The following is a 24669-nucleotide window of genomic DNA, read 5'->3' as shown; positions in this document are numbered from 1 at the left end:
AGCTGTTGCTTTCAATTAACTTATTTCCTTTGTAAGTTCTTAAGCCCCCCACACACCGCCCAGACGTCCAACTGCCTTATCCGACCACTCTATTGTCCCTTGTCTGACCCGTTCCGCAGAAAAGTTGCATTGAACACAGCTCCACAGTAGCGTGTACATTCTGCTCTTACGCGAGATGCAATAAGCGGATGGCTGTAGTGTTAAAGACGCTGGACTAGAGGTTTATGCGTGCAACTCTCTTTACTCTCTATCAAAAAGAAACTTGACTATTTCAGACAAAAACAGCTGCATACTAAACATGCAGCGAGGCATTACCAAATGAACACAGATTAATCTATCTTGAACGGACATGATAACAGCTAGTCTCATGCCAGTATTCCAAAATATGACAACAAGAAATGACGGGACCGAGTGCGTAGAAAACCAGTGCGTACACAGTATTCCACCCCTCCTACACACCGCATTGATTCGCTAGCACACCGCCAATCAGAGAATCCAATGGCTCAGATGTCCAACAGCCAACCTCCTCAGACTTCACATGCTGAATCGGAACCGACAACGACTGCGCGGCTCTAAAATCTTCTGACGTAGCTGAAAACACCAAACATATTTGTTCCCGACCTCGTCCGAGTCTCGCCAAATTTTTCAGATGTCCAACCGTTGGGCCAGTGTGTTCCTGTCTTTAGAAAGGAGCGAGGAGAGGGATCACGTTCTTAATTAACTCCCACTGGTGCGTAGTGAGAGTGACAGGTAGCTCATGCTCCGCAGCAACAGCACTAGGCCTGTGGTGAGTGTTTAAAATGCCCAATAATTTTCCTCACAGTTTTCACCATGTCATTGACACTTCATTGGGACAGTAGACCCTCGTTCACTGCCAACTGTATTGTGTGCGCCATGCAAGGCAAACTTGCCAAGCTGGCGTTATTCAGTGCTTTGACCATGTTCCTCTCACTGTCTTGCAATACCACATGAGCCCTGCTCCTGTTGATAGTCCAATGTTGTAACATTCTATCGAAGGTAAAGGCCAGATTGGCAAATCTCTTGACATTGTAGCATGACTTGATGTAACTGGAAATCGTCATCCACCCACTGTGCAGTTAGGCTGAGCATGGACATCAGGCTCACATTTGATGTCCAAATGTCAGTTGTAAAACTGATCGCTAAGTTGGGATTGGCATGTAAGATGCTGCGAGTGTGGCTTGACACGTTGTTGAACAGTTCTTTAAGTGCAACATCTGAGAAATACTGTTGATTCGATATGACATATTTTGGGCTCAGATAGTTTAGTTCTGGGCAGTATGACCAAAAATGTATATCACAGTATTTTTCAAAATTCTAATGGTTTCACGGTATATGATGGTATTTTTTTTCATGCATAATCAGGTGTTCACAGCCTTTTCCTACTGGTTAAGAGAGGAATTACTAGCCCCTTCTAGATAGAAAAGGCTGCGCTCTGCAATCTTTAGAATACCCTCATTAAAATGATTTGTTCAAAAGATTTGTTCACCGAATCGTTCAGTGCCCTCCAACTCCCTGAACTGAACAGTTCATGATTCGGCCCAGAGGTTCATGTTCACTTACTGAGGGACGGTGTGTTTACGGACTATAGTACAGAATCATTTGCGGGAGACGCAGCGTTGCTATGAGTGGTATACATGCACTAAAATTATTACACTGCGAAAGTGTCCTCTGTGCACGGTAAAATCACTTAACATGATGCTACACGGATGTTAGCAACACAGCACTAATTTTAGCAGTACGGTTACTGAATCAACTCTTCTGCCCTGAGTGAGTGAGGGAGTGACACAGCGCCACTTTCAGCACAGTACGTGAACGAGAATCACGTCCTCAGCGACGCGAATCATGAGTGACAGCGCGAACGTGAGTGACTGCGCGAACGTGATTCACAACCTCCTGAGGACGTGAATCACTGAGGATGAATCAGTCATGATTTGCGTCGCTGAGAATCATGTTCGCGAACGTGAGTTACTTTTACTGTGCAGTAAAATCACTTAACATGATGCTACACGGATGTTAGCAACACAGAGCTAATTTTAGCAGTACGGTTACTGAACGTGAATCAACTCCTATGTACTGAGTGAGTGAGTGACACAGCGCCACTTTCAGTACAATATGTGAATGAGAATCAGCGACAGTTCTCTGTGTGCAGGCGAGTGAGTCCCTGCCCGCACGCTGGCTGTGTCGTTTGCCAAAGATTCACAAGTGAGTCGCTGCAGTTCCACTCCTGGCTAAAGTGAGAAAGGAACAAATCAGTTCATGAAGTGATTCCGTTCACTTCGTTCACTCAAAAGATTTGTTTGTTCGAAAGACACGTTCGCGACCGACACAACACTAGAGACGCGAGACCGTAACTTAACACAAGAGCACTACAGTTTTTACCCTTACCATGCCTTGCAGTCGCACCATGCCTGTTTAGAAGCGCATTGAAAAGGGTCCGGTCTGAAACAGTGTTGTGCGGCACAGCGTAGCGTTCCGTATGTTGTGTAATCAAATTCACCGGTATGGCGGTATATTAAAAATTCTTATCATATCGAAAATATATACTGGTATTTGGTGTGAACCGGCCCAGCACTAAGATAGTTAATAAGATTTTTGAATCCCAGATTTTCAACTTCAGAAAATGTTTGGGTATCAAGTGCAATAAACTCCATTATTTTTCTAGTCAAGCATTTACTTTTTTCCTGTTTCATATAAGCTAGCAGAGTAGGTTGACTTGTCTCAGTGCTAGCTGTGGCTTGGCATTTACCTTTAGTCCCTGAGTGTTGGCCTTTGCCCTAACCCTAACCCAAACTTTGTCAAACTTTTCAAACTCTGCCGGGTGATGTTGTTTTAAGTGACGTTTTTGGTGTTCTCCCTCCATGCCCAACTTTGTCCTTGCAGGTGTTGCATATTGTATACTTACTGTTTCCTTCACTCACAAATTTCCGTACCACTGACATGTTGTTATCCACGAGGTCTGCTCTGCCACATGTGCATAGATGTGTGGTGCTGATGCTGTGTGCAAGTGAATTAAGACTAGCATAAAATCTCTGACTAATTGACCAATCACGTGAAAATCAGCCAATTCCGGTCACCGGCTGATCAATGGGTGCATCCCTCGCAGAAACAACTGAGCATTTTACGTTTTTTTTATTTTTGTATTTTAATTCAATTAGTTTTTTGTTTGTTTGTTAAATGGCCTTTCCACATCAAGGACATGACAAATTTACAGCACGAAAATTTTAAGTAGTCGTCTGCAAATATTTCACACGAGAACTACTCACACTGGCACTGCCAGTTGTTATTGGGACCTGGTTGTATTATCACATTAAAAATTATGTTTACCTTAGACAAAGCAAAGACAGGACATGGCAGAACAGTCTGTGTCAGCTTGTAGACCTCTGAGAAGGCCCTGTTGGTCTGTGGACATGTATTAATATGTTAATATAAATGTACAAAAAAGTAACTGATTTAGGCAGTGGTACAATGGCAACTCCCTGCAAGGTAAAATTACTGTTTTTGTCAAAGCAGTCTGGTTGATTTGAAGAGAGAAAAGACAGATATAACAATCTTAGTCCCCCTTCAGTAAATCCTACTTATATAAAGTCTGTCTTTGCAGGGAGCAATGTAGGTTACTCGTGCCAAGGCACGTTTGTTATATTGACCTCATAATTTTGTGTCCTTGGTCATATAATACAGTGTTATAACAACAAGCACAACATGAAATGTGGGGACTATATGTGGTGCAAAAGCTCGAAAAATTAGCCTTGTTGGAAAAAAAAATGGTGTTGCTTTTTCACCGTGTAATATGTACATTTTTTTTTTTTTTTGCAAGTCTGCAGAGTTACACTGTGTGTATGTGTGTTCCTTGCTTATGGAGTGGGGTTGAGTGTGTGAAGAGGTGTCATTAAAACATCCATATACATAAAGGATACACACACATTCAGGATGTTGTTTTTAGTAAAACCTCAGAGAGACGTATATATTTTTATACTAGAAACACATGGAAGAAATTCAACATAAAGCAATATGTATTTTCCCACGTAATGAACAGCGGTGAAACAACCACTGAACTACCACATGACCTACTGAAAGTGGACCAGCTATTCAGGAAAGTGCTCTTACACTGCGTCATCTACAAAACAATACATTTTGACAACCTGCACACTTTGGATGGAGACGAGAGTATGTAAATGTCAGCAAGAGCTGGTGGTCAGTCTGCAGCAGGAGGATTCAGAACTGTACATTTGTATTTCTCTACAGGGGCATCCAAGAAACAAGTTGGTGTGTCTTACAGCATCATGGGTGTCAAGTCTTTTAATGTTTTTGTGCAGATTCCCCGCTTGAAAGGGACCTGATTAGTCTACCCCGAAATGATGAACTGGATTTCACACAATGACCACAAACTTCTTTTCGATTTTTCCTCCTTTTATTTTGGCAGTTCCATTTTCATTGCTTCAGCCACTTCTTTAAAAGGTATTTGGATTGTGTGGATTTTAGCAGTTTGGTATCTTAGCAGGTGAAAAATCTTCAAACCACAAAAGAAGAAAATATACAAATTACTGTGATCAAATATAATAAATAGAAAATTACACATCTGTACATTCCATGAAAATATAAATAATATGCCCCACTGTTACTTTTTTTCCTTTAGCTTAATATGATGTGGATCTTTAACTGCTTTTTAACACATTTTATCATATTTGTTAAGCCATTTTTCAAACCCAGTTTTTATATATTTTTCTATAGTATTTATCGTATTTTAACCATTTTAATAGTACACACATTTTACAAACATTTTCTCATGATTATTTTACAATGTGTCTGGAGTGCAATTATTTAAACATTTTACCACAATTATTTTATCCCAGTACTAAAGTGAAATTATTCAGACCAGCACCATACATAATGTTAAAGCATTAGAAATTAGTTCACGTTATCTTCATCATGATTTCTACCACACACAAGCAGGACGCACTTCTCATGAAAACCAACACTGCCGTCACCCATTAAAGGGTTAAATAGAGTCTCTCGCTGTCGACACTGCGGCTAAAGATAAGCTAATGTTATCTTCATCAGCGGCAGATTCCGTCTCTTTCCGTTCATCCAGAGCTCAGTTCCTTACCGGCTGCCAATCGGGTGCTGTAGACCATCAGTCCTGCATGCCTTTAGTGGCGATCGTGGCACAGTCTCGTCTTACTACTGCTCAAGTTTGTGACAGCAAGCCATCTTCTGTTGCTCCTCGCTTCCGGTGCTGTGTGCCCTTGTAAAAGCCCCGCGTGGGACTCGGCAGGCACTTCGGTTCCGCCCATTTTCAGTCTTGTGCGCTTTTGTAATTTCTCGCAATAATAGCGTCAGTCGATTCATTCCAGTTTGACTTGACACCTCCCACTCGACCTTCCAATGGAAACACTTTGGAGGTCGCCACTTTGAAGTCAAACTTTGACCTCTAGGTTTGAACTTTGTCTCCTGATGCATCGCTGTCCATTTGGTCTTCTACTGGAAGTAAGACAACCAGCCGCCTAACATCTCTGTGAACAATTGTGGCTTGGATCCTCTCCTTAGCCTGAGTGGAATTCTTCACCTTTCCTTTCAAAACTTTTGTCATAGGAATGGAGTAGCTTGGAAAGATCCGTACATTAACGTCTCTCACAATGCCTTTCTGGTCGGGGTTGGTACTGACCACTCTGCCCAGCATGAATTGCCCTCTCAGTGCATTTTGGTCACTTAACCACACAATGTCTCCAACAGTGACATTTCGCCGAGTGGTGTGCCACTTGCTCCTTATAAACAAGTTAGGACCAGCGAGTTGGCTCCAGTTCTTCCGAAACTTGTTATCAACTGCATCGCTCTAAGTCTTTTGTGAGGGTAGCTGGAAAAATCAAAAGATTTAATGTCTCCGCACTGAGATGCTCGGCCAAGCAGAAGGGTATTTGGAGTAATGTACTGAATACAGACTTCCCGGCTTTGTATCCTGGCGTCGATTGGACGTTCATTTGACAGGTTGGCTGCTATGTAAAGAGCTGTCTGAAACTCACTATAACTGAGTGGTGATTCTTTTCCAAGACTTTGGAGTGCTTTCTTTACAACATGCACAGCAGCTTCTGCAGCACCATTCCTGTGTGGAGAATCAGCAGGATGGATTTTCCATGTCCACTCCGTTCCATTTTTTGCTGCATTCTCCTCGAGGGCTGTTCGGTCCAGGTTGTCCAAAAACGTATATAGTTCTGCTAAAACTGGTTTTGCGCCAATGAAATTGGTACCTGGATCTGACCAGATCTTCCTGGGGTGCCCACGGATTGCAGTGAACTTTTGATAAGCCATCAGAAACCCTTCACTGGATAAGGTGTTGACCAACTCTGTATGGATAGCTCTGCTGGCCATACAGCAGAAGACAACTCCCCAGACTTTGAGTTTTACCCTCTTTTTGACGTCATCACTTACATGGTAGGGTCCAAAGAGGTCTACTGTTGTAAATTCAAAGGGAGCAGCAAGTTCAGTTCTTTCAGGCGGCAGATCACTCATTATTTGTTGACATTTCTTTGCTTTTGCCTTCTTGCAAATCACACAGTGATCAACAACTCTTTGAGCAATTCTCCTTCCTTTTATGACCCAAGCCTTCCTTCTCATTTTAAGCAAGGTCCCAGCCACTCCATCATGACTCTCCTTGTGAGCCTCCCGAGCTAGCAGCATAGACACCCAGGCATCGGCGGGCAGGATGAGAACAGCAAGTTTCTCCTCCTCAATGCTCTGTACTCTACCACCACAGACCATCAGCCCTGAATCCTGGTCTTTATAGGCCACCAGTCGGTCTGTTGTGGTGTTTGGGAAGGTTGTGCCCATTTGCGCAGCACAAAAAATGTCTCTCAGAGCATTTTCTCGTTCTCTCACTGTAATGACTCCTGTCAAAGAGATCGCCTCCCACTTTGGATTGCTTAGGGCTTTATTCTTTCCAAGAAACCTCTTTGCTGCTCTCCAAATCCATGCGACTGTCTTGATCAGTCGAGTTAGAATACTGAACCGCTTGACATCAACAAGGTCCAGAATAGCTGACCCAGCAGGTGGTCTCCTTGGATTTGTTGGTTCTGGTTCTTGTTCTTGTTCCCCTATTTTGGCTTTTGTTAGTGCTGCAGCAAAAGCTTTCTTCTGTAAATTGTCAATGTTCTCTCTGGCGGTGGCAGCCCATTCTTTCGCCGATTTTATTGGCCACTCACTCACAGGCAATACCAGGAACTTTTGCCAGTCCGAGTCCTGACTCAGGTATTGAGGGCTGGCACCTCTGGTGATTATATCAGCGATATTGTGAGAACCAGGAATCCACCACCAGTCCTGAATGTTTGTGCTGGTTTGGATCTCTCCAATGCGGCGAAGAACGTCTGAAAGCCGTAGATTTCTCACTGAATTGCTCCAAGGATGGTTTGGCTATCCACAAGATGATACCACTTTTCCACTTGAAAGTACTTCCTTAAGCGTGAAGCAAACACTGCTCCGCACATCTTTGCTTTAACAGCATCTCCTCTGTGGTCCAAGGGAGTTAACTTGGCCTTGGATTCCACAAGTCTGACAATTTGGCCGTGGTCCGTGACCCATCTCAGGTACATCACCGCTCCGTAGGTGTGCTCGCTTCCATCAGAAAAGGTGATTGCCAAGGGTTTAGGTTTAGTTGTGGAGCAAGAGGGAGTCAGAGCTCTGACAAACTTGACTTTCCCAAGCTGTGCATACTCTTCAAAGAGCTTAATCGCATCCTCCCTGAGTCCATCTGAGAGTGCCATGTCCCATGTGTCTCTGACTAAACTGCTTCCCTCTTTTGCCTCTTGGAAAGCTCTGCGTACTAGAATCGCTCCCTTCTGCTTAACTGGAGTCACTATGCCGATGGGGTCATATAGCCCTGCTACTTGGCTGAGAAGCTCTCTTCATGTTAGAGGATCTGGTGTCTGGGTTTTGATTTGCTCTGGGAGAAGGTCCTGACCTGGAGAAATTGATTCCCACCATCAGTCCTTTAGTGGCGATCGTGGCACAGTCTCGACTTACTACTGCTCAAGTTTGTGACAGCAAGTCATCTTCTGTTGCTCCTCGCTTCCGGTGCTGTGTGCCCTCGTAAAAGCCCCGGGTGGGACTTGGCAGGCACATCGGTTCCACCCATTTTCAGTCTTGTGCGCTTTTGTAATTTCTCGCAATAATAGTGTCAGTCCATTCATTCCAGTTTGACTTGACAATGGGGTATTTGTATGTTGTGCTCTCTTGTATTATATTTAATGTTTGTATTTCCATTACCTAGGTCTGTCAACTCTGGACAGTCAGCGGTGTGTTCATTCCGCCTGACTGACATCAAATCAGTTTTCTCTGGTAATTACAAAGTTCTGAACCGGGACACCTTACAGTGGAGCACACGGGTTCAAGAGAAGGTCGCAAACCCAGGAGAGGTAAATAGTCTCTTCTAATTGATATGAAAATAGAAAGGGACTGCTCATTTCGTCATTGAAAACTCATAAATTAACACAATCATGAAATTATGATCCAAGTTGTAAAGAATTTGAATGATTTAATAAAAATGAGTATTTCCTGTAATGTAGAAATATGTGCAGTTTGTGAAAATGTAACATACTTCACTAAAATGTGTATATTTTTGTGTGGCAGTGTGGCCTGCACAATGCATCAGACAACGCCCTGCGCTTTGTCAAAGAGAACTTCCTTGCTGATGACAGTGTTCGGCCAGTTGCAAGAAGTCTGACCTTGGTGTCTGCTGAACACAACTACAGCCATCTGACAGTCCAGAGAGTCCAGGCTGCCAACAACAGAGACTACACCGTCCTGTTTCTGCTCACAGGTAAGCACACCACTCTGACACACTATATCCTTCTTTTTTTATGAGGGGTTGATTCAATAAATGAAAGGAAATGAAAACAAGTGAAGGTGATGAAAAGTCATGCAAATAGGGGGGATATGGATTTGAAATGAAAACTGTAGTGATAAATCATCAAATTATTATTTTTTTTTATTTAAAGCTGAATAGATTTATATAGTTTTGATATGATCAAAACAGATCTCATCATATTCATTCATTCATTTATCATTTGAAGAAAGTGGAAGTAAAAAATAACTGACAAATATAGCCGCATACGGCAGTCTGCAGGTTCTGGCCTCTTTCGTCCCAAACCGGCCACCATGTTCCTCAAAGATCTGTGCAACACATAACCATGAAAAGCCCCAGATTTCTCCAAATTGTTTTTTCAGCTACATGCTAATGGATTTTATAGCGCCCCCTGTAGGTTGAGCTCAATATGCTTTGGTAGGCAGATTCCCAGTCCTGTTGTCAGCCTACCCAGCAGGATTTGTGATGATAGGACAAAGGGTGTGGGAGTTATTTATTATTTCAATTATTTCTAAGCCACACCCACTGCAAAAATTTGCATGGGTCCCTGGAGACCATGTCCAATGGTCTTTGAGATAGGCATGTGTAGCATTTATAGCGCCCCCTATTGGTTGAGCTCAACATGCTTCGGTAGGCAGATTCCCAGTACAGTTGTGAACCTACCCACCACTAACCCCCTTTGGGGTTAGAGCCCTAATAATAAACTGGCACAATTTCAGAAGGGTTCTACCCCTTCAGGGTTACAACTCTAATAATAAATTGGCACAATTCGGGGTTAGAACCCTATCTAGAACTACTGTGTGGCATTTATAAGCCTCTGCTTTAAATAAGATAAAGCTCCTAAGAAGCTTTAGTATGGTACAAGGTCACCGTGACCCTCGATCCCAACCCTCGATGTTTGTACAAAATTTGACAAAAATCCCTAAATGTACTTTTTAAAATACTTTCCTCTCAAGATTTTAGGTCCCTGTTTATCTTTGAGTCGAAGTTGACATTTGTGCCAAATTTGAACGAAGTCCCACAAGGCAGTCTTGAGATTAGGCTTTCACAGTACACAAAGTTAGAGACCTTGACCTTTGACCACCAAAATCTAATCAGTTCCTTGAGTCAGAGTGGACATATGTATCAAAATTCCTTTAAGGCAGGGCAGCTTTAGCGCAGCGGGTAGAGCAGGTCGACTAGTGATCAGAAGGTTGCTGGTTCAAATCCTGGCTCCAGGCAAGGTTGAACTGCACGTCGAAGTGTCCTTGAGCGAGATACTGAACCCCACATTGCTCATCAGTGAGGGCCCTGCGATGAGCTGGCAACTTGTCCAGGGAGTACCCTGCCTTCTCTCAAGATTGGGATTGGCTCCAGCAGCAGAAAGGACAAAGGCTTCTAGAGATGTCTTATCACGAAACGTGAGGTTGCAGTGCCCACATACCTGTGTAGGTATGTGTTTCAAATATGATGAAAATTCCTCACAACCTTTAGATGTCACATTCACAAGATGTGACCTTGAGTTGAAATTGATGTGTGCAAAATTCAAAGTAACTCCTTGAAAGCATTCTTGAGATAGCGCTTTTGCAATATGCAAAGTCACAGTGACCTTGACTTTGACTCCAAAATCTAAGCAGTTCATCCTCAAGTCAGAGTAGACATTTGTGCAAAGTTTGAAGAGAAATCCCCAGAGCGATCATACTGTTTTCACAACAAGGGACCCTGGCAGAGGCATTAAAATTGGAGATGATAAAAATGTAAACTATTTCTTCAAGAATTGAAGAGACTAATAAACAGTCATCTGATCTGATTAACGTGATATATCAAACAGTGTTGCATTGATAATCAACTGGAATGTGATACTGTCTACCTCCTACCATATGTCATGACCCAACTGACTAACTTACCTGAGTTTTTGACTGGCAACGTCAAATCAAAAAAGGCCAGGTCTGATACAAAGTTATATAAGTTCCTGGGCATGCTTTTTGATTCATATTTTGGGCAGATGTTACAATAATTGTTTGAGTTATATATTATAGGTGCAATTTGTAAGAATTTTATTTTGAAAGATTTAAAAAAGAGCTACGGTCAAGGATGTATTACCAGAATGTGTTTCACAGCAGTTAGCAGTTACAGGGTTCTCCCTAGATGATGGAACGGTGCGTCGCTATACTGCTAGCTCAGTGCCACTATACTCATTTTCAATGTTAGCTGCTTTGTAGTGGGTGAGGGTGACGAGCGAGCGTCTGTCTCCCCCCCACCCCGCCCGATGATAGCAACCATACCCCCCAGCGTCCGACAATAGCGACTGTCTCGTCACCTTCCCCGCCCCCTTGATGATAGCGACCTTCATAGACACAACTCCACGGGAGTGTTTACATTAGGGCTGAATGATATATTGTTATCGTATCTATATCTAGATACGAACATTCAAGATAAAGAAAAAAATGATATAAACGATATAGTTTTCTCCCGCTCGCCCTGCATGTACAGCTCGGGCAGTCACAACAAACATCATTTTTACGATTGCCCTTGAATGCACTGCTAAGGCCAGCCAACTGCAAACCTCATTTCATGCTTGCTGTGGATTGACGGAGACACACACACAGACACACACACACACACACAGTGTTGTCAACTTGGCAACTTTCTCATTAGATTTAGTGACTTTTCAGACCCTCGGAGCGACTTTATTTTGAAAAAGCGACTACTGACAAAGTTAGCAACTTATTCAGATCATCAGGGGGAAGACGAGAAATATATTATATTGTAGTTCTCCTGCTGCTCAGAGTCATCGCAGTCCACGGCTCCCCTGCAGCAGCGCCAGGGTCTCTCCCCTCCCGAGCGGCTGCGCAGGCGGCAGGCCGGTGTGTCGGGGGCTGGCTGGGGCAGCAGGAGCGGACGCCGTGGCCTTGAGCCTGGATAGCTGCTGTTTACTCTGTCTGTTAATTCTCTGACTTCCTTCTAGATTCCACTGGTTCTTTACCGACAAACTGAAGCTGCTGAGTCTCGATCTTTACTTTCACTCTTTCTCTCCAGATTAGGATGTCATTGTTCATCTTGTAAAAATGCACATAGGTCGTTTGATCTTCTCCCTCCCTTCACTGTTGTTACTTCAAATATATTTGTCTCTGTAGAGAGTTTATAGTTTTGATTTCTCAACCATTTGTATATGGCTTAAAATAATCTCTTTATTTTTCTGAAAAATGCTTGGTTTTCACCGAACCCGTAGTCATATTGTATCATATCGATATCAAGATATCCGGCATGAATATCAATATATGAAATTATGTCCACGTCGTTCAGCCCTAGTTTACATAGCCTCGGAGTGCTACGCTGACAAGTGCTTTGCCGACAAGACCCAGTTGCTATGGACGCTGAGGAGCAGGCAGGGGTGGTGTGACCGAGTGCTGCGCCTACAGCCTGAAACACACCAGGTCAACTGTTGGCCATCTGAAGCGTTTTGGGAGACTTGGATGAGCTCGGGAACAAATCTGTTCAGTCTGTTCAGCTGCATTGGAAGCTTTTGGAACTGCATGGACAACATCTGCTCCGAGTCAACATGCAAAGTCTGAGAACGTTGGCTGTTGGCCATCTGAGCCATCGGTGGTGTGCTAACGAATCAGTGCGGTGTGTGGGAGGGGTGGAATACTGTGTGCCGCAGAACTCTGCTAAATGTTGTGCGCTTTGTTTTTCTATGCACTCCATTCTGTTATTTCCTTTTTTCACGTTTTGGATAACTGACACGAGACTAGCGCCACCCGATTTCTCGCAAGCGCAGAATGCACATGCTACTGTTTATTTGGCAGTCGTCGAGGCATTATGTTTCAGTGCAACTTTTCTGCAGAACGGGTCAGATGAGAGGCAACGGAGTGGTCGGATGAAGGCAGTTGGCTGCTGGTTTGAGTCTGGGTGGTGTGTGGGGGCCTTACAAGACTCAGTTGCTATGGATGCTCCTAGCCGACAATGGAGCAAGCGGAGGCGGTGTGACCGAAGACGGAAGTGCGGCTGTCGAACAGGGCTAAGAGCTAAGCTGAAGGCAAATCCGCAGAGAACACTGCTTCCCTCCATCCTACTTTCCAACATCTGCTCCTTGGAGAACAAACTGGACTACCTGAAGCTGGACTTTACATTAAAACAGGACGTGAGAGACTGCTGCGCCATAATTCTCACTGAAACCAGATGACGCAGTTAGCATAGAGGGGCTATCAACATTCTGGTTGGATAGGAGCAGCTCTCTGGTAAATCCTGGGGCGGCGTTGTTTGCATATACACCAACAACAACTGTTGCAACATCGGGAAGCTGGTCTCAAGTTACTGCTCCCCTGATGTTGAACTACTGACTGTCAAACCCACACCTTTCTATCTACCCTGGGAATTCACTGTTCACTCATCTTCACAGCACGGTACATTCCCCCAGTGCAAACACCAGAGAAGCCCTAAACGTTCTGTACCCTATCCATCAGTGAGCTGCAATCTACACATCTAGAGGGAGTTTTCATTGTGGCAGGGGACTTTAATCAAGCCAACATGAAAACTGTGTTTCCTCACTTCCACCCGTATGTGGATCTTTGCAACCGGGGGGGAGAGCACACTGGACCTGGCCTACAGTAACATCCAAAAGGCATTCAGAGCTGCACCCCGCCCCCCACCTTTGCTCCTCAGACCATCTCTCTTTGATGCTAAGTCCTGCACACAAGCATCAATGACTGGCAGGCATCACGGTGTCATCAGACAGACTCGATTGTGCACCAGAAGCTAAATGGACACACTGTTTTCTCCACCGTGAAAGCCATGCAGCTAAAAAGATATCACCAGAGTTTCATGAGGTGATGACTGTGAGTGTTAACACCCTCAACTTCATTAAAAACAATGCTCTGAACTCCAGATGTTTTGCCAAGCTTTGTGAGGACATCGGAGCAGATCATGTCCAGCTGCTGTATCACAGTGAAGTGAGATGGCACTCAAGAGTACTGGTCCCCAGGCATTTGTTTGAACTAAAGAATGAGGTCTTGACTTGTCTCATTGAGAAAAAAATCCCTTTGCACATTACTATGCCAGTACAAAGTTCACAGCAAAACTTGCCTACCTCTGTGACATTTTTTTCACTACTGAACCAACTGAACATCTCTCTTTAAGGAAGAAACAGCAACATATTTCTTGTTGCAAAGTTCAAGCTTCCAAGAGGAAACTTGCTTTGTGGACCAAGAGGATGGACATGTTTCCACTTTTGTCTGACATTTTGGAAAACTCCCTTCAGGTGAAGACCAGTGACATAGTCTCATAGCACCTCTCACAACTGGCAGGGAAATTTAAAGAATACTTTCCCAAGGATCCCAGAGAGGGACACGTGGATTTTGGACCCATTTTCTGTGGATACCACTACAAATAATGTTGCTTTGCCCTCTCATCTGGAATCCCAGCTTCTGGAAGTTTCCACCGACAGCACTTTAAAGTTGCAGTAGGGCAAACTGGACCTGGGCTTATTCTGGATTGCTGTCTCAAAGGAGTCCATGTCTTGCACTGAGGGCTGTGAAACTCCTTCTCCCAGTCACGACTACATACCTGTGTGAATCAGGATTCTCCATTGTGGCCACAACTTAGACCAAAGCCCGAAACAGACTTAGAGCAACGCTGGAGGCAGACTGGGTCTCACCATGTCTCAGAGGCAGGCCCAAGTATCTCAATAAGGGATGACGTTAAGAAAGTAGTTGAAGCTCGTTAAATATGTTTTTTTGTGAACAACTTTTTTATTATTATTAAATGTAAACAAGTACAGCCGTACAGGTACACTGCGATCAAAAGGGAAAGAAATCAGGCGGCAAACCCCTGAGGTCTCACTGAGGCTTTACTGCTCTTTCATCGCGGTAGCTAGCATGGATTATACAGCTAGCTTAATAGCCTCGATCTTTTCGTCGTCTTTCAGAGGGTCAAACCCGCCTTTACTTCTCAAACCTTTGGCCATGGTATACACGGGATTCACCAAGACTCGAGGCAATGAGCCATCAAATTAAACAATGTGAGGTGGATGGATAATATGTAAAAGTTGGGGCAAAGGGCAAGAGCAACCGTGCTACACAGCACAGTCTGCAGGTCACGTGCATCTCTCGCTTGTTAAATATGTTGACTGCTTGACTGTTCATTGACTTGATTGTTCATTTGTGAAAGATATAAAGAGCAACATCTGGTTCTGCCATGTAAAAATGAAGACTGCTAAAGCAATTGTTAATTAATTTGCAAATGATAAGGCTATAATCTCTCTCTATCTAATTTGCACTTTATTTCTTCACTTTATTTTATTTACAGTTTATTTAATAAAAAATAGATTTTTTTGAAAGCATTATTATGTATATTTTATCACCACGTTTTTTATTGATTGACTGGTTTTTAGTCCCTCCTTTTTTGTTACAAGTAAAACCTAAATATTGGTCTTTTTTATTATTAATAGGCCTGACATAAGCCTTTACATTTTTCTTGCTTGAATTGTTCCATGAATTATCAGCATATTAGAGTGACGGGAGGATTACCGTTTGCTGATTGCACAGTGACTCATGGGAACGAATTCTCAAGTGCTGATGAGATTGTTGTTGTTGTGATGTGTTTCGGTTTGATGTTTGCTGTACATGTTCTGACTGTTGCTGCTTTGACCTGTTGTATTCTGAGGATGTTTGATGTAGGGATCGACCGATTATCGGCGCCAATATCCGGCATTTTGACGCATATAGGCATTTTTTTTTTTTTTATTCGACGGCCGATAAGAGATCAATTTAAAACTGGGTTATTTTGGCTGTGATGCAGCCGAGCCTCTCTGTCTGCTGCCCCTACTCTGTCTCCAGCATTGTCCCACCCACAGCACCATCTTATTCGTTACTGGCAGAGCAGGTAACGGTAGTGAAAAGCTGTGCATGCACAGTGCTCACACACACAGCGGAGAGGAGAAAAAGTTTAACCACCACGTAAAACTGGATTCATAGCCCGGCGCTGTTCCTGGGGGCTTGGTTCCGAAGGTAAACTAAGGCAACAGACTCTCCCGAAATTGTAATCAACATCCGAGTCCTCTGCAACTCACTAGTAACTACTAGTAACATTACTGTGAGCCCGTTAACGTTACATAAACATAAGCGGCAGCTCTGCTCACTCGCAGTCCTTCCAGACGAGCCTGTTAATCACTCGCTAATATCAATATGGAAATAGTCCGTGCGTGTGAGTGAGAGAGTAAAAACGTAATAAACGCAATTCAGACCAGTTTTATTGCAGGGAAGCACGTTGAGGTGAAGGCTGATTAGCTTTTAGCGTAACGTTAACCCACCGGTCCGCTTTCTCCTTCTCTGGCTGTAGACGCTCAGAAGACTACAACTCAGGACTACTAACGTTACTGTGAGGCCCAATATGTCAGCGGCAGCTGTCTGTTCCTTTGATAAACACTGATTATCAGCGTGAATGCTGACTCAGCATTCATACCGTGAATGCTGACTCAGCATTCACACTATTGTTCTTCAGGAATTTATTAAAGTTTTTCATGATTGCGTGCGTTTTTCGACACGCTTCTTCTCCTACAAATCTTGAGCTATTGAAACCATTCAAGTATCAAAATGTGCAGCATTTTAAGGACATTACTGCTTCTGTTTTTGTTTTTTCTACCTTTCATAATTTTGGAAATATTAAGCTTTTTATGCAAAATTTTGCCCATTCATCCTTATGGGGATTTTTTCAAATTTCATTCTGCTATAACTTCAGCATACGTTCAGCTATTTAAACCGTTCAACTATTAAAACGTTCAGCTTTTTAAGCTCTTTCAGCCTTGTGCTTTTCACCGTTTCAATTTTTCAACTTTTTCATAAATTCAGCTTTTTATTTAAAAAAATTTACATTGTCGCAAATGGGAAAAGCTTAAAATCCTCTTCAAAACTCCTCGACTTTCAACCTCTTCTTCTCCCTCATGCTTTGAGCTAGAGACACCATTCCAACTGTAAAAGAGTCACACAACCTTGAACTATTGGGCTTGTATGTCAGTTTTTAAAGATATTGTACAGTTTTGAACTAATCACAATTTTAGTTTGAAGAACTTTTAGCCCGTCTTCTGACTTTATAATGGGTGTGTATTGCGTCGGCTAGAGTGCATGTCATCATCGTTAGAGTGTAGAGCAGCTGGAGCTGCTGAAGAAAAAAAATTCTCTTCAGTTTGATTTAGATCCCAAACCTTTTATTCAACATAGACAATGTGTACATAGAAATGTAGGAAATCGGGCGCCGCATAGCTCAGTCGGTAGCGCGCGCGACCCATGTGCCGAGGCTCTGCAGCGGACCCGGGTTCGACTCCCGGCCCGGGTCCCTTTGCTGCGTGTCACTCCCCGTCTCTTACCCTGTTTCCTGTCTATCTCTTCAGCTGTACTATCAAATACAGCCAGAAAGGCCAAAAAAATACTTTAAAAAAAAAAAAGAAATGTAGGAAATCTTGTTGGCTTTCAGATGATGGTCTCATTTCAGATGTAGGACTAACAGTTTTGGATGTGGAAGCCCTGGAGCGACAAGAAGTCACTAAGCCGCCCCATAAGCCGCAATGTTAATTTTGAGCCTAAATTTGAGAGGACAGCAGAGGACAGCAGATGGTACCTGATATGTCTCTCGTGTTTGTGCCCTCATTTCTCACTTTCCAGAAATAAAAACCAGATGACCGAGTTCGGCAATATCTCCTCTCACTCACCATATAGATATTTTGACCGTAACTATTAACATTTTTTCTAAAATCGCAGGGGTTTGTGAGGCATTTTCCTATTCATTCTTATGGGGACATTTTCATCTCTGTCTCTTACTTCTCCAGCGTGTGTATCTGTAGAATGCATGTGTATTGCGTCAGCTAGAGTGAGTGACACAATTACTTGATTGGAGAGCAGCTGGAACACTGGACAAAGAATTCTCTTCAGCTGGATTTGAATCCAACATCTTTGACTTTACATAGATGATGCAGCCATTTTAAGCTCTTTTTGCCTTTAACTTTCAACCTTTTCAGTGTTTTTTCACCTTTTTAAGTTCTTTCTCCTTTTAACTTTTCACCGTTCCAGTCTTTTTTCACATTTTTAACCTCTTTCTGCCCTCTTGCTCTAGTCTTTTCATCTTTTGAAAATATTCATCTCTCTGCCTTTTGAGCTTCTTTAAACATTCAGCTTCATATTCAGCTACAGAAACTGTTCAGCTATCAACGTGTTCAGCTTTTTATGCTCTTTCTGCCTTTAGCGTTTCAGCTTTTTCAGCTTTTCAGCTGTACATTCAGCAGATTTCCCTTCGGCCTTCAGCATTCACACTCTCTCTGCCTTTAACTTTCCATCTTCTCAGTCTTTTTTCACCTTTTGAAGCTCTTTCTGCACTCGTGCTCTGCAACGTTTAGGCCTTTTCCATCTTTTTTCACCTTTTTTAAACTCTTTTGGCCCTCTTGCTCTACACCTTTTTAGTGTGTGTGTGTGTGTGTGTGTGTGTGTGTGAGGTTTGTATCCATTAGCAAGGCAATTTAAAGAGTGCTACCTAGTGGTCATTGCCCAAAATTTTGCACAGAACCTCAGGGGCTCATAGGGAAGTAGTAACTTGAGTTTCATGTCATTCATACACACCAGTGTGGACATATGCAACACTTCCTGTTTGGAACGAAATCTGCAGGAAGTTGTTATTTTATAACTTGAGTAAGGAATGTCAATTTGGAATATCAAAATTGTTTCAATAATTCTTTGTCAGAATGGTCCACAGATGCTGTGTGCAAAGTTTTGTGCAGAAAAGGGCGTGGCTTATATCACAAGATTCAGCACAATTGAGTGAACGCGGATGTAAGGTTGTTGAATGTGCGACAAAGTATATGGGTGTTATGAGCCAAAACGCACTTTCCTTGATTATAGCGCCACCTAGTGGTGGAAATTCAACAACAGATTATGACATTTTTTGCCAGGCGTGACTTATATTCTAAGTTTGGGGTATGTTCAGGCAGTGAAAAATGCGATGATTTGGAACAAAGAAAAATGAAAAATAATAATAATATATAATCATTTGAAAAACAATAGGGACCTTGCAGGTTCCCTGCTCAGGCCCTAATAAATAAGAATAATAATAATCATTTGAAAAGCAGTAGGGACTTCGCAGGTTGAGACCTGCTCAGGCCCTATCGGTGGGACCTCATAGGTCTGTGACCTGCTCTGGCCCTAATTAAGCAAGTACTGTCTAGAATTAAACACCTACAAGCAAAAGTCATATTTCTCCAAGAAACACATTTACTGCCAGAGGAGATTGTGCACATAAGGAGGAGATGGCCCGGGCAAACCTTAGCTTCCTACTACTCGCCACAGGCAAGAGGAGTCGCAATCCTTATTCATAAATCAGTCCCCTTTAGGATTCACAAACTATTCCAGGATCCTACAGGTAGATTTGTGGTGGTCAGGGGATTTTTTTGAATCAAGAAATAACTTTTGTAAATGTTTATGGGCCTAACAATGACGATGCCACATTCTTTTGTAATCTTTTTATGACCGTTTCATCCTGTCGAGGTGAAATAATTATGGGGGGGATTTTAATTGGGCTCCTATCCCTCTTCTAGACCACTCATTGAGAAATGACTCCGCCCATACTAATAGCCGAAGAGTGATAGACCATCATGTCGGAGCTGCATCTTTGTGATATCTGGAGATTTAGAAATACTACCACAATCATATATTCCTGCCGCTCAAATGCACACCAAACACAATCCCGCATGGGTTTTTTTAAAAAAATTTATTTCTAGGATGCTTGCAGCTAATGTGCAGGACTGTGGACACAAAGGCATAGCTATTCCAGGTCATGCCCCAATATATTTGCGTTACTGCCCTACGAGTGGGGCAAATGGTGTGGAGGCTTAGCCCGAGATTGCTACAGGATCACAATTTTCTAAAATTGGTTGAAACTAATATTGAGGTATTCTTTTCTATAATACAAATGAAACATCAGCCTCTATTAGATGGGAGGTCTTTAAAGCCTATATTAGAGGTTCAATAATTTCTTATACTAGTTGCAAGTCAGATAAGACTCATCTCCTTATGACTGAATTTGAGCAAGATATTAAGGATCTAGAAAGGGAGCTTTCAGTGAGTAATACCCCAGAGACTCTCAGAATTAAGGGCCAAATATAAAGATATCACAGCATGTAAGGCCTTAAACACTATCCTTCCGTTAAAGCAGACATACTATGACCAGGGAGAATCAGCAGGTAAATTATTAGTATGGCGAATTAAAACACTGCAGAATGAAAGGGCTAATGCTGAGATTGAAAATGAAAGGGGAACAACAACGAATCCAATAGAAACTAACTAAGCTTTTCAAAAAAATACATGAACCTTTATACATCAGAGTCTTCGGATACTAATGACTTACACCCTTTTTGGATCAGCTCTCCATTCCAGTTTTAGAGACGAAGGTAAAGAAGCTAGCCTCTCTATTTATAAAGGAGGAACTGTTTGAAGTGCTGTCCCATATAATTGAAGAGAAAGCATCAGGTCCTGATGGACTACCCATAGATACAGTGCCCTGCAAAAGTATTCACCCCCCTTGAACTTTTTCACATTTTGTCATATTTTAACCACAAATGTAAATGTATTTTATTGGGATTTTATATGATAGACCAACACAAAGTGGTGCATAATTGTGAAGAGGAAGGAAAATGATACACGATTTTACATTTTTTTAACACATAAAGAGCAGAAAAGTGTGTCTTTCAGGGTAAGTCTCTTCTAGCAATGCACAAAAAGACTGAAATATTTCCCCATTCTTCCTAAGAATTGAGCAAAATAGCTCAAGCTTAGTCTGATTGGGTGGAGAGTGTCTGTGAACAGCATTTTTTAAGTCTTGCCCGAGATTCTCAAGTTGATTTAGGTCTGGACTGTGACTGGGCCATTCTAACATATGAATATGCTTTGTTCAAAACCATTCCATTGTAGCACTGGCTGTATGTTCAGGCTTGTTGTCCTGCTGGAAGGTGAACCCCCGCTCCCAGTCACAGGTTGTCCTCCAAGATTGTCTTATGTTTGGTTCCATCCATCTTCCCATCAACTCAGACTAGCTTCCCTGTCCCTGCTGAAGAAAAGCATCCCCACAGCATGATGCTGCCACAACCATGTTTCACCGTGGGGATGGTGCGTTCAGGGTGATGTGCAGTGTTGGTTTTCTGCCACACATAGCATATTGCATTTAGGCCAAAAACGTCAATTTTGGTCTCATATGACCAGAGCACCTTCCTGCACATGCTTGTTGTGCCCCCCACATGGCTTGTGGCAAACTGCATGGCTTTGCTTCAACAATTGCTCTCTTCTTGCCACTCTTCCATAAAGGCCCGATTTGTGGAGTGCATGACTAATAGTTGTCCTGTGCACAGATTCTCCCACCTGAGCTGTGGATCTCTGCAGCTCCTCCAGAATTACCTTGGCTGCTTCTCTGATCAACACTCTCCCTGCCTGGCCTGTCAGTTTAGGTGGATGGCCATGTTTTGGTAGGTTTGCAGCTGTGCCATACTCTATCCATTTTCAGGTGATGAATTTAACAATGCTCCATGATATGTTCAAAGCTTGGGCTATTTTTTCATACCCTAACTATGCTTTAAAGTCCTCCACAACTTTATCCCTGACCTGGCTGGTGTGTTCCTTGGGCCTTGTGATGCTTTTGGTTCACTAATGTTCTCTAGCAAACCTCTGAGACCTTCACAGAACAGCTGTATTTACATTGAGATTAGATTAGACACAGGTTGACTCCATTTACTAACTGGGTGACTTCTGAAGGCAACTGGTTGCATTAGACTAAATTATCACAGTTCACACCCATTTGGGCAAACAACAATTTTCATCTGGGGGCAAAAGACAAGGGATTCAAACTCTGGGCAGACAAAGGTATTGGGAAAATAAATCCCTTTCAGGAGGGTGTTTTTATGTCATTTGACGTTATCAGGAAAAAAAAATTAATTAACGGCTAAACATTTCTTCAAATACCTACAAGTCAGTGGCTTCATTTATAAGACCCAAAAAAAAGCTCTCAATGCCTGACTTGTCAGCAATAGAAAATGTTGTGGTAAGCCTACCCCAGAGAAGACTTTTTCCATCTTTTATAAGATTTTGTCATTCAGGTCTGAATGGCAAACTATTTGTGCCCAGTCACAAACACATGGTCCATGAGGCTTTATATCACTCCCAAGGTTTTGAATCATTTTAATGGTAATATTCCATAAGTATGTATAAAATGTGAAACACACAAAGGGACACTTTTCCATTGTTTATGGTCCTGTTCAAGTTACAGGAATTTTGGAGAGAGGTTGTTGAAACACTCAGTCAGACTGACAATAGTCAGACTAACAGTAATTTGGTTTTCTTGTGTGTCATGTAAAAACATGACACACAAGAAAACCAAATTACTGTTAGTCTGACTATAATCGGATTTTTAAGATGCATGTATAAACCTTAGTCTGACTAAAATCAGACTGGATCGGATTTCTCATAGTTGGATTAATACACCTAGATTATTCGATTGATAGTCGCGTTACTCTTGCATGTATATGCTCCATCAGATCAGATTTTTGTATTCTGCACAGGCTCGAGATTTTTTTACTGGGGCCGTAAACTGGAAGTAGGACGACGGTGACGATGGCGACGGTGGCGGCGGCTTTCCTCCGAAACAACGGCAAGCAAGAGTGCAATTGTGCATCTAGTTTGTGTGATTATCATGTACACCATATACGAAATGTACAAAGATTTAGCTTCGTCTCGCTCTTCATACGCCATCTTTCTCGAATGCCGAGGCAGCTGATGATGTAAAGAGGTCAGCTAGAGGTGGCTCTCTATTACCGCTAGTTGAAATGGGTACAGAGCCACCTAGCATACCGGGCTGTGACATGCTTCGGCCAGTAATTCGATTTTCTCACCGGCATGTATACTCGTACAATTGCAGTTGTCTGATTGAGCAGCATAGTCGAACTATATCTGTAATCTGACTAAGCTGCTGTGCATGTAAACGCACTGACTCTCAAATACTTCTGAGGTGATTCTTCCTGTGTGCCCAAGTAGGGATGTACAGTACATCATTAGGATTTTATCGATACCGATTCAACCTTCTTTTTATTACCACAAGGTAATAATAAAGCTTCAACAGAACAGAAGCACTCTGGAACAGATAACCATTACTTCTGTATCTGGCAGATGCTGGAGCATGACGCAGCAATTCAGCTGAATTTAGCACCGAGCAGGCAGTAAGTCGAGCACCAAAATGACAACATAACATCCAGTTATTTTTCAAATTAAAGCACTTCGTGTCTCAAAAAAGAGACAAACACAAGCTCCATTGCCTGATGAGGTGCAAATCAGCCAACACTTTTTGTTGTTGTTGTTTTTATAACACATACCTATAACTGCGGTTGTGAGTGATTATGTGATTATCGCGGAAACTCCTCTGCCTCGCAACGCTAGCTGCGAGGCACTGTGCCGTGACGGACTCAAGTTGCAACTGGTGGCGGACGGCAGAGCAAAACCAGATCGGAACTGTAACGCAGCGGACAGTATTCAGTGGAAATTTGGGGTAAGCAACATCACCAAACACGTGGAGCGCACGCATAGTATGAGGCTAAAGGAGTGCCATGTGTTTGTTTGCTAAAACAAAGCGAGTGAAGTTAACAGCCCGGCAATAAACCGTAATGTTAATTTTGAGTCTAGGTTTCTGGAGGAGAGCAGACAGGACTTGTTTTGTCTCTTGCTCTACTGCCGTCATTTTTCACTCTCCAGATATAAAAAATGACATCACACACCTCTGCAGTGTCTCCTGTGACTCAATATATACATATTTTGGTGATAACCATGACATTTTTTTCAAAACTGTTCACCTCTTAAAGCTCTTTCAGCACTCTTACTTTTTAGCTTTCATCATGCAACACACCCCATTACTTAATCAGTTCTTCTCTGATCTGGCTGGATTCTCTCCCAAGAGAACCAGTGTGCTTGATAGAGTGGTGGCACACAGACTCCCAAGAGCAAGCACAGTACTTCCATCTCTGTTCTGTGAACACTGTGTTTGAGCGCTAATGTGACATCATCCAGCATCTTGAATTCATCAGGGGAGTTTTAGCCTACCACTCTGTGGGAAGCTTGAGGGTTTGTGCGGCTACTGGATGATGATACTTTAAGCTTCTTCCCTAAACAATTTCATCGCATTATGCCTCGTGTGGACATTTTCTTCAGCCAGCTCGAGAAGAGGACCATCAACTCAGTCTTTGTCCGGGGAATCATGCAGCAGTACATGCACTTTTCTGACTTCAGCATACATTATTTAATATTAGCGGGAGCAGGCCACCAAAATATAAAGGAACAGCTGCTCATCGCAAGGGGTTGCGTGTAGAAGCCCTGACGGCAGCATGCCCCAAGGTGCGTGGACTGCGAGGGCCCGTTCAATGCTGCTTGCAGCTTTAATTATTCATTGTAATTAATATTTATCCCTGATAATCATTATTATTATTGTCAGCTGAATTTAACCCAAAACTCCCTATTAATGTTGCATGAGCACTACATATATTATACTCTGTTAAAGATATGTATGTAGCTGAAATTTGACTGGTTGGCAGAAGCATTCAGCCACTGACATGTTCTCTGTTAATGCCCCAGTATGAAAGGGGAATTTGATTTTCACTGAGCAAGTTTATCTGCAAATAATCCAGTTTTTAGAAATAATCCGGAAATACTCCCCCAAAGAGATCCTAAATCCGTTGTGGTATATTGTTGGGTGAGGTCAGGTTTGGGCTAGAGTGATATATTAATTCAGAGCTTTGTCAGACCATATAC

The 24669-nt window shown here is 42.7% G+C and overlaps 1 protein-coding gene across 3 annotated transcripts in view; it reads left to right on the top strand.

The window, feature by feature from the left end:
- sema4ab (sema domain, immunoglobulin domain (Ig), transmembrane domain (TM) and short cytoplasmic domain, (semaphorin) 4Ab) overlaps positions 1-24669 on the top strand; it is a 52449-nt gene that overhangs the window by 15852 nt on the left and 11928 nt on the right. For all 3 annotated transcript variants that reach the window (XM_037092522.1, XM_037092523.1, XM_037092524.1), the window contains 2 exons: positions 8279-8423; positions 8638-8827. In XM_037092522.1, the coding sequence (XP_036948417.1) occupies positions 8279-8423; positions 8638-8827 (335 nt within the window). The remainder of the gene's footprint in view (positions 1-8278; positions 8424-8637; positions 8828-24669) is intronic.

This window comes from Acanthopagrus latus, chromosome 3 (genome assembly GCF_904848185.1).
Source record: "Acanthopagrus latus isolate v.2019 chromosome 3, fAcaLat1.1, whole genome shotgun sequence".
Lineage (NCBI taxonomy): Eukaryota > Metazoa > Chordata > Actinopteri > Spariformes > Sparidae > Acanthopagrus > Acanthopagrus latus.
The sequence above is the reverse complement of the archived record's forward strand: the minus strand, read 5'-3'. Positions and strand labels throughout refer to the sequence as shown.